Source organism: Pseudopipra pipra, chromosome 22 (assembly GCF_036250125.1).
Source record: "Pseudopipra pipra isolate bDixPip1 chromosome 22, bDixPip1.hap1, whole genome shotgun sequence".
Classification (NCBI taxonomy): Eukaryota; Metazoa; Chordata; class Aves; order Passeriformes; family Pipridae; genus Pseudopipra; species Pseudopipra pipra.
Genome location: NC_087570.1, coordinates 3902099 through 3915029, shown reverse-complemented (window position 1 = coordinate 3915029; position 12931 = coordinate 3902099). Strand labels below are relative to the sequence as shown.

Here is a 12931-nt window from a genome sequence, read left to right as displayed (position 1 = left end):
CATCGTGTAGCCCCCGTTCAAATGGGTGAAACCTGGGCACTCAGACTCATTTTTAGAGCAGGTCAGTAAATACTTGACCTACCCCTAGTCGTATTTTCATGTTCCACAGATGCCTGTCATTCCCAGAGGCTCTTCCTCACGCAGGAGCTGCCTGTGTAAGCTGGGCTTCAGACAGGATGATATGCCTGTCTCATCTCATAAGCTTTTTACTTACACTCAGTGGACAATGTCTCATTGAAGCAGCAGTAAACAGGGAGCAGTGGGTGCTGGTAGCATGCACTACAAAGCACTGCACTTCAGTCATTTAACACAACATGGGGTTTAAAGCCCCCCCCACACTTCTTTTTGCAGAAGACAGTGTGTCATCCCACTGATTCAGCTGATCCACTTTTGACAGACACGGAATACTGGATGGAGCAGAAGGAGAAGTCTCCCATCAGAGGCTTTTTGTCCAGACTGAAAACAAGAGGAAACCTGAAATGCTAAAAGGTGCAGGTGGAGTGGAAATTCATGGCTGCTGAGTGTTTGTCTGAGTAGTGGGATGGTCTTTGAGATCCTGTTGGGTCCAGCAGAAGCAGATCCCACAGTCGAAGTGGGCACATAACCTTTCCAAAAGAACTCAGGAGAAATGTTTTATCTTCCTACAGTGAGCAGAGGAAAACAGGGAGTTAACAGTCTAATGGATAGGTTAGAGCAGTGCAGGTTGGGATGGGGTAATTACTTTCAATCACTGGGATCCCCTTACATGTATGGGGTGGCTGGAGGGAGGACACATCCTCACCCTGGTGTGAGCACAGCCCGTGCTGAGGTTGGTTCTGCTGGTACTGAGCCTTAGCTCAGTGTTTGTTTCCTGCTTTGTTAAGACAAACCAGCTCTTTGCTGGCTCCCTTTGGGGTTAATGTGCTCAGAACACCTCTGCAAAAGGCACTGAAGAGAATTCTGCTGTTTTCCTGCCGGTAGGAGGTCAGTGGCTGAGTCAGTGAGAGCAACAACTCTCTGTCCATCCCCAGAACGCTATTGCACTACTTCAACACACCCTTCCCACCGCAGGACAGTTCTCTGTCAGCATTTCCCCATCCTCCTATCGCAGAACAGCCAAGGGAAGCAGCATCCAGCTTCCCAAAGGGCAGACGACACGTCCTTGTAAGGGAGACTGTCTGCCTGGGAGCTCCCCACGGGGAGGCAATCGGGCCCTGCCACTGGCAAGGAGCTCCCACTCCCTCGGCACATTAATCAGGGCTGACTGTTCCTCTTAATCCCCTGATCCTTTCCATACGGCCGAGAACACAAGCGGTGCGTTTGCGTGTTGTGCCCTTCTCCCCTGGAAATGGGGCCGGCCCCTGGCGTGCGGCGATTAGATGGGTGGGTGATCAAAACATGATTAGCAAATCTGCAATTAGAGTGGAGGCCAGGAGGGCAGTGGCTTTGCTGCAGGAAGGGTCACAACTGGTATCTGTCAGAACAGAAATAAATATGGGAGACGACAAAGGATTTAGCTGCGCTCCTGTCTGATGAGACTGACTTAAATAGCCAGGGCACTGTGAGGAAGGAGCTGGGAGCACTGGGATCTTAGAAAAAGAAGGGGGGGAATAAAAGGGTGTTTTCTTCCTGACCAGATAATTTCAAAAGGGACTTTTTTTGAGGCACCAGAGGTAGTTTATGTAGGTAAAACACAGCCTCAGAAATTGGGATGTCTGCATCAATTGTAAACCGTGTCCCGGACACTTTTTGTGGCTGATCTACAGGAACTTCATCGTGATTTCCTTCAGCAGCCAGGTGGTTACAGGTGGTGCAGGTACTGGCCGTGCCTGGCTGAGGTTTGGGAAGCTCTGACTATGCCCATGTGTGAAGTGCTTTGGGACTATGTGGAGGATGGCTGGGGAAGCTGCAGCCTCAGTGCCGGGCGTGCCTGTGGGGTGGCCGGGAGTGCAGAGGAGCCCATGTCCCACCCGACACACCGAGGAAGGGCAGCACTTTGTGTGAAGCCATTTGGCAGCACAAACAATGCATGTTTTCAGCTTATTTTTGTGGCCTTTTAAAAAACCCTACGAGATGGGGAAATTATGGCAGCTAGAACTCTGTCTCAGAAGAATCATTTAACAAAATTGATGCCATTTTCCCCTGTCTAAATAATAGTGTTCACAGCAGCTTCAGAGCCAGCAAGGTGGGGCCCATTTACACCTTCTTTTCCCCCTTTCCCAAGTAACCACTTACAGAAGAATCTTTCTTTCCCTAGTGGGGCTTTTTTAGCCATAGTGGTGTATGAGGCCAATGGGAGGTTCCAATGTGCTTCTAGAGAAAACTGTAGATAGAGGAACAATCATTTGTCCTTCAGGTAAAAAAACCAAATCTTTGAGGTGTCTGTGCCTACTTAATTTAGTCAAATCTACCCACCTCAGTGTATTACAGTAGCAAGAGTGCTTGTTTTGTTTTGTTCCTTAATATTGCTGTGGAATATCTGCCGAGTGTTGGTTTGTGGATGATCTGGGCAGTGATAAACCATCCTGGTTGACCCTTTGGAACTCTTTTTTTGCTAAATGTCGCTGAGTTTCATGGCTGGCAGTGGGAGAGCAGAGGTGGTGGTGACAGGGAGCCTTTGAACTGCCTGTGTGTGGCAGTGCCAGCACAGCCCTTATGGCCCTGCTGCTTCAGCCTCATTGTCCTGCTGGAGACAAAACTGGAGCTTTGTGATTTGGGTTCATTTTGGAAGCTCAACAGGAGCATCTGCTCTTCTTTTTGCTGAAGAACATTGCTGGATCTTCTCTGTACAAGCCCATTTAAAAGCCCCGTTGCTCGATATTATTAATATGTAATGATTTGGCTCCTTTTACCTACAGAAAATTACTTATCAGAGTAAAATGCAAGAATATTGGCTAACGAAAGGGGAAAATAAAGAGTATAATTGTGTTAATTATCAGAATACCAGACATGTAATTAATATGCCACAGGAATAAAGAGCAAATGTACTAATAGCACATAATTGGACTTAAACTACACCCTTGGTAGAAGCCTCTGCAATGGAACTGTTGTGTTTGTGCTCCTTTTCAAATTAGCAATAAGGAATAAATTAACATCCATTTCTTGCCCATACAAAGACAGAATCATATTGTGGGGCTGGGTAATGAATTCAGAGAATGCCTTTACATTCCCATATGGCTCTTGGGGAGGGGAATACTCATGCTCATGGCTCTGCTCTTCTCCCTTGAAGGGAGGGCAGGCAGAGAGGAAAACCTCATTTTATGACCAGATGTTTGCAGAATATCATGAGCCTAAAGAATACAAAACATCTGTAAGCTGAGAAATTTAAACCTTGTTTTATGAGTTGGTTTATCCATCTGTCCTTTTTTTCCTGGTATGTTACTGGACTGTGTTGTCAGATAAGGAAACAGGACAGAGGCTAGGCACTGTCCCAGAGGGAGATCTGGGACAGAACTGGGAAAAAAACCCATAGTTCTTCTCTCTTTTTTTAAATCTGTATATCTTCCCCCAGCATAAATCACTAGCTCAGTTTTCTGTATAAATCAGGGAGTTAAAGCAGTTGTTGACATGGGCATGGCCCACTGTGCTGCTCTTCAGAACAGGTTAATACAATAGTTGATGAAATAATGTATAACTACTGGAATCCTCGTTTTTTATGGGCATACACTGTAGATAGGCTCATCCAGAGCACCTGACTGTAATTCTTATTTTATTGAGCTAGAGGATGATTAGTGAAATAACTTATTCCTGGTACTGCTTCACTTTCTGCACTCTCTCTCTTTCTTTAGTGGTGTCTTACTAAGCTTTACAAATAATTTATTTAACACTTTTCAGAGGCCACAGTGGTTTCAGGGACTTAGGAGACCTCGGTACCCCTTCACGTAGCAAAATAAGTTTTTAAGGAACAGGTCCAGTTTAATTCAGACTCCACTTCTATTTATACAACCCAGCTTAAAATAGCCATTGTGGTACTGGATGCAAAGACTTATGTTAATAAAGCCTAAATGTTACTGAGGCCCTTAATGAGTATTGCTTTTTAGGTAGAGACTTGAAAGCCAGTCTGTTCCAGGTATTTCAAGGTGTTACAGCATTTCTTGATTCCAGGTATTTCAAGGCATTGCAGTACTTGTTAATTTTTCCTCCCCTTTTTGTGCCCTGCTTTCCTAAATATGCAAATGGAAAGCCTAGAAATTCTGTCTTATTCAATTGTAATGCACCTGTCACCACAATATCCAGACACCTGCCTTTTACTTTCACAGAAGTATTGTGAGGGTGCATTAATTAACGCTTGTAAATGCTGGAGATCCTGGGATGGAAGGTGCTAATGAGTTGTAAAATATTATAATGATGATGCAGAATATTCAGTCTCTCTTTGTAAGGCAAGACTTGCATCTTGCCTTCATTGCTTTCATGTTTCTGGATGCATATTTTGCAATAGAAGGTAAGTCTGAGCAGGAAAAAAGGATTGAACAAGGTGGAAAGATTGTTAATGCTGCTGGTTTTCTTGTGAGGGAGCTGGTTGGTTTTATGTACTTCTTTGCTTATTGAATTTTCTTTTTGTCTCTCTGATGAACCTGTACTTCAATGGCTTGTTGAGAATTCTCTGAACACTCAGAAATGTCAGGGGAGAAGATTTTCTTCCTCAGATTGCCAAGGCCTTCATTTGCATCCCCTAAATCAATTCTCATACATGATCAAAGCACTTCTGGAAATTTTCAAGTGCGGGGAAAACCAGTCCTCTAATTCTTTCTCCTCGAAAATATACAGTTGGGTTCTAACACATTAAAAAATAATAATAACATCTTCATCTACTGAATCTAAAAACACATGAGTTTTATGCCTTTCCACGTTCAGAGTGTGTATATTAGGGACAGCAAGGCTAGAAAAGATCTAAGGGGTCATCTGTGTGTGTTTTGTCTTCCAGCTGGCAGGAGAACTGCTCTGGCATTTTGTTGTGGAGTTTTGTTTGGAATGACCCAAAAGATGCCACTTGTGCCTGTTGCCTCACAGGAATATTCTGGGGTCTCACAGACCTCATTGTGCAGAATTAATTCTTTATATTCGCCCTGAATCATCTTTTCCTTAGTCTCATTATTGTTTGTTCTTCCTGCTTGCCTTAGACTGATAAAGCCATGCCAGAACCAAAAAATACTAAAATTCAGATTCCCCAAATACTTTGTGATTCTCCTATTGCTTTCTCTAGTGGGAATGGGAGCAGCAGGAGTGGAGCTGTGATACAGCTTCTCAGAAGCTGCTCTGTTCTTGCCCTCATCTAATATTGTGCAGGCAGCTCTCTCATGAGCTTAATTACTGCACAGTCTCTATGGCAATTGGTCCCCTCTCAGAAGTGGTTTCAGGGCAGCTGTGATAAACTGGTGGAGGAGATAAAGCTGGGTTCTGACTTCTTGTTAAAAGAGATGCATCTGCAAACAAACTGGTGCACAGTCATTAAATTGCACTGAGATGAAAACAAGCCCACACCCGGTTCTGGCCTCTTTAGTTAAAGACAACCATTTTCTCAGTGCAGTTCTAGGCTGTTTGAAGTTTGGGCCCTTTCCCTATGTGTGCCCTTTTAAACGAGTCCAAGTCTAATATCCAGAAGTAACAGTGCATATTCTGTGTTTATTCAAACCCCTGTATGATCCTGAGCTCTAAGAGCCAGATCCGGATCTGCTGCTGACTTATCTGAGCACGTCTCTCTGCGCCCTGTATTTGTGGTGTGCACTGCCTGCCTTTCAGTGCCAAGCAAATGCATTCATTTTTACCTCTCACCTTATCTTTTCTGTTCTGGCTGCTCAGCTCCATTCTGACAAGTGCAATAAATGTGTCCTCCTGGGTCTTTGCAAGCCGGGCATTAGTCACACTGTGCATTTCAAGGACATCAGCCCGATAGGTTTTCAGCTGAAACAGAAAACATGTCCTGCCAGGAGCCATTTGTTCCAGTTTTGTTGCTTACCAATAAAATAAAAATCAATGGTTTTTTGTAGCTTGAGAAGCAGGTCAGAGAGTAGGAGGGAGATAAGTGGTAAAAATGAAGGTGCTGAAGTTGGTTCCCTGAGTTCCTCTGAAATAATGGCATGTGGCATTTGGGATAGAGTGAGAATCCCTGTCAGCATGGGAAAGGCAGTTCCCTCTGGCAGACAGGAACAGGACAGCCAGTGCTGAACAGCACACAGGGCTGGAGCACAGCAGGTCCCACACTAGGCAACTTACATCAGATTTAGTTTTGAAACAAGAGGTGTTTGAGGGGATGTTGTATTTGCCGAACCATCACAGGAGGTGCCAGTGGAACATCAGTGGTGACAGGGATGGGGGTTTCATTTGTCTGGCTCCCCCCAGGTGCAGAGCCCATCCTGTCTGAGTGCTCAGCCCCTAAACTGCCCCTGCAAACCACTTAGTCATCTGATGAAACAAAGCCATCTAACTGATCCTAAAATACAGACCAAAGAATTGTTTGCTTTACTGAATCAGTGCCTTAGTCACAACTGACTCGGAGGAGTTTTGCTTAGAGAGTGAAATGCCATCGAGGCCTTCTCCTTCCTTGGAAATTTCCCAGCTTCAGCATGACTGATTCAGCTGATTAATTCATCTGAGCTGGTAGGGTCATTGTGTCATAAATAAGGTTTACCTGAACATAGCATTTCTTCTCTTAAAAATGGCTCTCCTTCCTAATTCTGCAGGATCAGAATAATTTAAACGAGTCCTGATGGTAACACTTGAGTCCCCTTCTCCCTGTGGTCCACGGTGCTGTGCTTTCTCCTGCTATAATGCACAATACAGCCCAAGGGAAATGCAAAGCTCTTTAAAAATGTGTTTTTGCCACACCTAATGATAATTTATTTTGCAAAAAATGTTTTATTAGAGTATGTGTATTTGCATGCCAGCTGCCCAGACTTACAAGCCTCTTCAGATATCTCTATATTGACATTAAAGCTCTGTCCACAGTTAGATTCCTAATCAAAATCCAATGTTTGGGTGAGTATGGGGTATGTGTTATACCATGTATTGATCAGTGGGTGATCACCTTTTAACTGATGATATCTTGCCTTACAAATCTTTACTAATGGCCTGGTTCTCACTCAGGCATTACCTTAGTAAGCCTCCTCTGAGAGTCACACTGAGCTGGACAGTCCTTCTACTCTCCATACAAAAGGAAAACACATCATGTAGCAAACTGTCAGCTGAAGCTGCGTTGGCAGAATGTAAAGACTCAGCTCTCTGACAACAGATGGGCTCCAGGCTTCTTCTGACATGATCTGCCATCCAGCATATGTTAGCCAGGCTGAGAAATCAAGGGGGTTTAGGCTGAGGCTTTAGCTTTATTTAAAGAAAGAAAGATGTCTTAGCTCTTGATAGAGCAGCTGCCCTACAGTCAATGGAATAAATGTGGAGTAACTTGGTTGGTTAAGGGAGAGCCCCAAAGCACAGGATGGTAACTAGGGGGGTGTTCACTGTGTTGGGCCACAGGATATTGCTCTTCAAGTTCCTTCTCTGCTCTGCAGACATTCGAATACAGCAGGTAAAGGTGGTTGGTTTTGAGGATGGAAGAGGCAGAACATCTTGCCTTTGGATATCCAAATGCACTGGCTTGTGCAGACCAGATTCTGTCACCTTGTGAGGCCTCACTGACTGCTCAAGGGCAGTGAATAAATTAGTTTCTCACCTTTGGTCTCTCAGCCCATCTTGAGTGTGGGGTGAGCAGGGAAGGGAACAGCACTGGGCTTGCCTTGGGAGGGAGGGGGAGGCTTTTCCAGCACAGATCAATCTTGGTATTTAAATTGCACAGTGTTTTAAAATAAGGAAATACCACATCTCTAGGATCCTGAACATTCTGGACTTTATTTTTATTTCACTGTGGGAGTGAAATGGCTAATAGGTACAAAGCATGAGTAGTCAAATCTAATTATAAAATAAGTTGGTTGTCAAAACTCTGATCATGGTAAGGTAGGTTTTTTCCTCTGTTGAAGCATTTTCTAATTGAAATCTTTGATCATAGAGCAAAGAACTTTTCTATCACAGGGCAAGTTTGGAATTTCTCCGAACGGGCTTAATAGGCTTTTGCCTTAATAAAAGTCACTAAAGCTACACTGGACAGGTTTCTCACTGTGCAGAGGGTTTGTCTGAGCTGTGGATGCTGCTGTTCCTCCATCTGGGCAGGTTAATACCATGTCACAGCACAGTCTGACTGCAGCAGGTGCACCCGGGGAGCACCAAGGAGCCCCTTCCGTCCCTGAGCATCAACTCACGAGGCACTAAGGGGCGTTTGTGTTCAAAGAGGACACACTTCTGCAGGACTGCACTCCTAGAGCTAGGAAAGCAAGAACAGTGTGCTGGGTTAAGGGTTGGACTTGATGATATTAAAGGTCTTTTCCAACTAAATGACTCCATGGTTCAGTTTGTTCCTGGTGCTTGTTGGAGGCAGGTGTTGGCAGTTTGTTGACTGAGTTTGTGCCTCCTGCTCCCAGCCCCTCTCTGGGGTGCCTTTGGCACCAGTGTTGGGTAAAAACCAGCTTTTTTGCCTTTTTGCTGAAAAGATCTATGAGCGTTAGGGCAAAAGCACTTAAACAGCTTTATATGGGGTTTAATTATTTCTTGAAACAGCTTTATACCGGGTCTAACTCGAGTTGAGAGGGGCTTAATCAGCATTTATTAAATCAGATGTGTGAGGTTTGGGAGACCAGTTTAAATCAGATGTGTGAGGTGGTGGTGGCGAGGGTGTGGTGGTGGTGGACCAGTCTGTGTGAGGTTTCAGGGGGCACCAGTTTAAATCAGCTGTATGAGGTTTAGATCAGCTGTGTGAGGTTTCAGGGGGCATCAGTTTAAATCAGCTGTGTGAGGTTTCAGGGGGCACCGGTTTAACTCAGCTGTGTGAGGTTCCAGGGAGCCCCGGCTCAGCCCCTCTCCCTCCGCCCCGCACCTCGGTTCAGCCCGTTAGAAGACACCAAAAACCCCCCCCGAGTCGCCCCCAAACCCGCGTTCCCCGGTGCGGGAGCGGCGGTGCCGCAGTGCCCTCAGCCGCCCGCGGGGCGGGGCGGGGGCGGGGTCGCGCCGCAGCCCGCGGGGGTTCGCAATGGGCTCTCCCGGCCCCCCCCCCGCCGCCCCGCGCCGTTGGTTCGCTCCCTCCCCCGCCTGGTCCCCGGCGCGGGCCCGGCCGCCATTTTAGGCGCCGCCGGCGGGGCGGGCGGGGGAGGGAGGGGAGGGACGGCAGCGGAGCGGGGCCGCGCAGCGCTTCTCCTCCCTCCTCCTCCTCCGCTTCCTCCTCCTCCTCCTGCGCGGGGCCGAGCCGAGCCCTCCGCCCGGCGCACAGCGGAGCCCGGACCAGCGGGGGCGCCAGCCGGGGCTGCGCGCTGCCGTCCCCGCTCCGCGCCGCCCGTGTCGCCGCTCGGCGCTGCCATGCCGGCCCCCGCCGCCTGCCCGCCGCTGCTGCTGCTGCTGCTCCTCGCCGCGCTGCTCTGCGGAGCAGCGGGGGCCGCCCGAGGTAACGCCGCCGCGGGCGGGCGGGCGAGGCGGGTCCGGCTCCCCCCGGGGCTGCGCCGCGGGCGAGGGGATGGACGGTGTCCTTGGCTCCGTGCGCGGGGGAGGGAGCGCAGGGGCCGGAGGGATGGAGGGGGGAGGATGGCGCGGGGGTGACCCCGCCGCGGCCATTGCACCTGCAGAGGGAACGGGGGGGATGGCGGCTCGTCCTCCGCGCTCACCTGCGCCCGGAGCCCCCCGGTGGGGGCCGCGCTCGGTGCTGTGCCCGCCCGTTACATAACGGGGCCCGCGGCGGGCGGGGGGCGGCACTTGTTGCCGGGAGGGTCCCGCGGGCAGACCCGGCCGGAGCGGGGCCGGGTGAGGCGGAAAAAAACCCCCAGAGAGCCCCCCCGGGCTGCCCGGCCCGCGGCCGAGCCGGAGCCGGTACCTTGGCCAGACCTTGAGGGTTTGGCGGTGCGAACGCGGCCTTGTGGCTATTGATTATCCCGAGGAGCAGCAGCAGCATCATACGCATTGCGGGGCTGCTCCCGAGCACGGCTCAGCGAGAGGCTCGGGGACGCTTCCCCGCCTGAAGGTTACCCCTGGCACCGGGGGTGCCGCTCCTGCAGGGCTCGGCCGGGCTCCTGCGATGAGATCCGAGGTCTTGGCGTTGAATCGGAGCGTGGGTTGGAAGCGCGGCCGTAAAACGGCTTGTAAATACATCGAAGGGAAGTTCTTGATCTAAACCCCAGCTCGTTAAAGGCACATCTTGCTGCGGTTTCCCCGTGTGGGATCCAGAAGCTGCTGCTGTAGTAAGTCCTCTGCCAGCTGTTCAGGCAGTGGCCATCATTTACCTGTCTGAGATCTCTTTAAGTACAACCTATTCCCAAACGCTCACAGAACCATTAAATGTCGCGTTTACCACAGCAGTACAGAAGCAGTGTCATTGAATTGCTGGGCTTTTCCATCCTTTGAAATTAGCAATAAAGCTAACACCAACAACCATTTTCAGAGAAAGCTGGTGAGTGCTTGGAAATGGTGAATTTAGGCAGCCTTACCCAGGACAGCTCTGTTAGGGCTGCTCTTCTGTAGCTTGTTACAGCCTGTACCTGCTTTCAGTCAAATCTACAGAGCTGCTGGACTGCAGGTCCTGATCTGTTAAACTTCAGCACACGTAACTGAGTTACAGAATGAGGTCTGGTTTGGCTTAGAGTGTGCAGTTGCCTCAGTCCCTGTGACGTTTTGGCTGCTGTAGGTAGACCTGTTAATAATGTTACCTGAAGATGCATTTAGTGACAAGTAAGCTCTGGAGAACACCTGGAAACCTACTGGGGCAACTCTCTTCCGTTTCCCCGTTGGTAGGAGAGGCATTTGTTTGGAAGCTTTTTTGGTAGGCTTTCCATTTTGTGATGATGTGTTGTCAGGTCCATTTTTTTTCAAGTACAGCTTCATCTCTTTCATCTGTGACTTTAAAAGTCCTTGTTACTGAGGTCGCTGAGATCTGTTGCAAGTGGTGAAAAGGGAACTGTGCTTGGTTTAGTGATGGGCTGGGAAGGAAACACTGGAGTGGTGGGTTCTGCTCTCCAGTCTTGCCATTCCTGTGGCTGGAACAGGGAGTGAAAAGTGATTTCTTTTTTGATGATGGAAAGAAATGGAAGCAGCGTTTGGGGAATGTGATCTTGCACAAAAGACAGGTGTGAGCTACCTGCCCTCTAGTTAAGGGGTGCACAGAGTGGTTTCAGGTTCTGAAGAGGCATCTTCTACTCCAGCTGATGCAGGACTCTTAATTCACCTGAATTTATTTCAGGTCAAGTTGACCCAAATATTTCTAAGCTTGTTGGGCTAAGGTTGCAGTAGGAAAGCAGCAGCTGCAGTGCACTCAGTGTTTGTGAGGGTGAAGGATTTGGATGTTCCTCACCAGAGCTGGATGGGGAGTGGAATGGAGGGAATTTCCAGAGGAGAAGGCAGTGATGGCTGCTGCTTCCACAGTTCCTGACCAGGTAGCTAGACCTCTGCCTTGGGGCCCTTCCAATTTACTATCATTTAGGAAGGGTATTGATGAAAATCTTGAGGGAGCTTTGCTGATCTGTGATATTTCAGGAAGTTATGTGGTGCTGTGAATGCCTTAAATCCAAACCACAAACCACTTTGTTACTACCACAGTCTTACTGCAGATGTTTCTTTTGACACAGGAACAGCCTTTATAATACAGGGCTGGAGATTAGGTTTCTATCTCCTTCCTAGAGGCAAGGAAATGTAACACTGCCCAAAGCATTATGAAGAGACAATTTGGCTATTTATGGGGCCTGTTTTTTTTTTTTTTACTCTCCAAGTATTTATGAGAGACCACTGAGAAGAGACAGAATTAACTAGTGCTAGACCTTTCTCTGGTACACAGTGATTGGGAAAACATATACAGGCATCTGTTCATGCAAACAGTTTTAATCTCTTCTTCTGTGTATATTATTTAATACACTGCTGTGGAAACTGAAATGGGGGAGAAATGATGTGGGCAAACATGGTTTGCTTTGTGTGTTTGGAATACTCTTGTGCTAGTTCTCCCATGTTATTGGGCTGCAGGTTGTGCCAAGTTAGCAGGAAAATTCATCCACAGAAAGTTTTCTAGACCTAAAAATGTATCTTTGGTTTGAGGTGTTAATGTTTCTGCAGACACAAAATCACCAGTTTGAGACTGTTGCAAGCAGTTGTTTTTGAGGAGAAGGACAGAAGGTGAGCTTGTGGACTTGCACTTCTCATGGAAGTCAGGAGGGATGAAGTTAAACCCAGGTCAGGCCACAGCTCAGCATAATGTGAACATCCCGTAACTCAGAACTCTGGTATTCCGGGTAAAGCAGCATTTCCTGCCATGGAAACCCAATATGGGGTAGCTTAGTGGCTTGTGGCTCTGCAACAGTTCTGCAGAGGAGAAAAAACCCTTGTGTAGTCATTAATGTTCTCTGAATAAAAAGCACTTCTACCATTTTTCTGAGCCTTATCTCATTCTCTAAAGTTTTATTTGGAGAAGTCTCTCTGAAATGTGGTTTATGGCATTAAGGGCCATATGTCTTGTAGAATTATCAGTATTGGCCAAGACAGAAGTGATACCTCAAAACATGGGGGAGTTTAGTGAGTTGGAAACCTTCATCCTAAATAAATCTTGTTTTGCTCTCTAATTCATTTGATTTGTACTGATTGACTCCTATTGGCTTCAACAGGGACTAAACCTCCTTAGGAGCCTTTGGGAAGGATTATTGGAAACCTCAGTGCCTTTGAAGAACTGTCTGTCTGTCCTTTGTTTGTAGCATTAGGTCTCATCTCACTTGCTTTGTATCCCATTGAAAACAAGTTGCAGCTCCTGCTCCCAGCGGGTTTCCCTGGTTTTTAAATGGAGTCAACAAGTAGAGCCAGAAGTGCCAGCTACACTGTGTTTGTAAATCCTCTTTCAGGGAGTGAAGTGTATAAATATGACAACAGTTCGAAAGTAAAGGATTTCCACTCT

The 12931-nt window shown here is 47.7% G+C and overlaps 1 protein-coding gene across 4 annotated transcripts in view; it reads left to right on the top strand.

The window, feature by feature from the left end:
* The first annotated feature begins 9195 nt into the window (after positions 1–9195).
* The window catches only part of CLSTN1 (calsyntenin 1), a 37617-nt gene continuing 33881 nt past the window's right edge, over positions 9196–12931 (top strand). For 2 of the 4 annotated variants that reach the window (XM_064678519.1, XM_064678518.1), the window contains exon 1: positions 9268–9457. In XM_064678519.1, the coding sequence (XP_064534589.1) occupies positions 9373–9457 (85 nt within the window). In that variant the 5' untranslated portion in view covers positions 9268–9372. Of the gene's footprint in view, positions 9458–12931 lie in introns of all 4 variants that reach the window. The other 2 variants (XM_064678520.1, XM_064678517.1) reach the window with 2 other exon arrangements.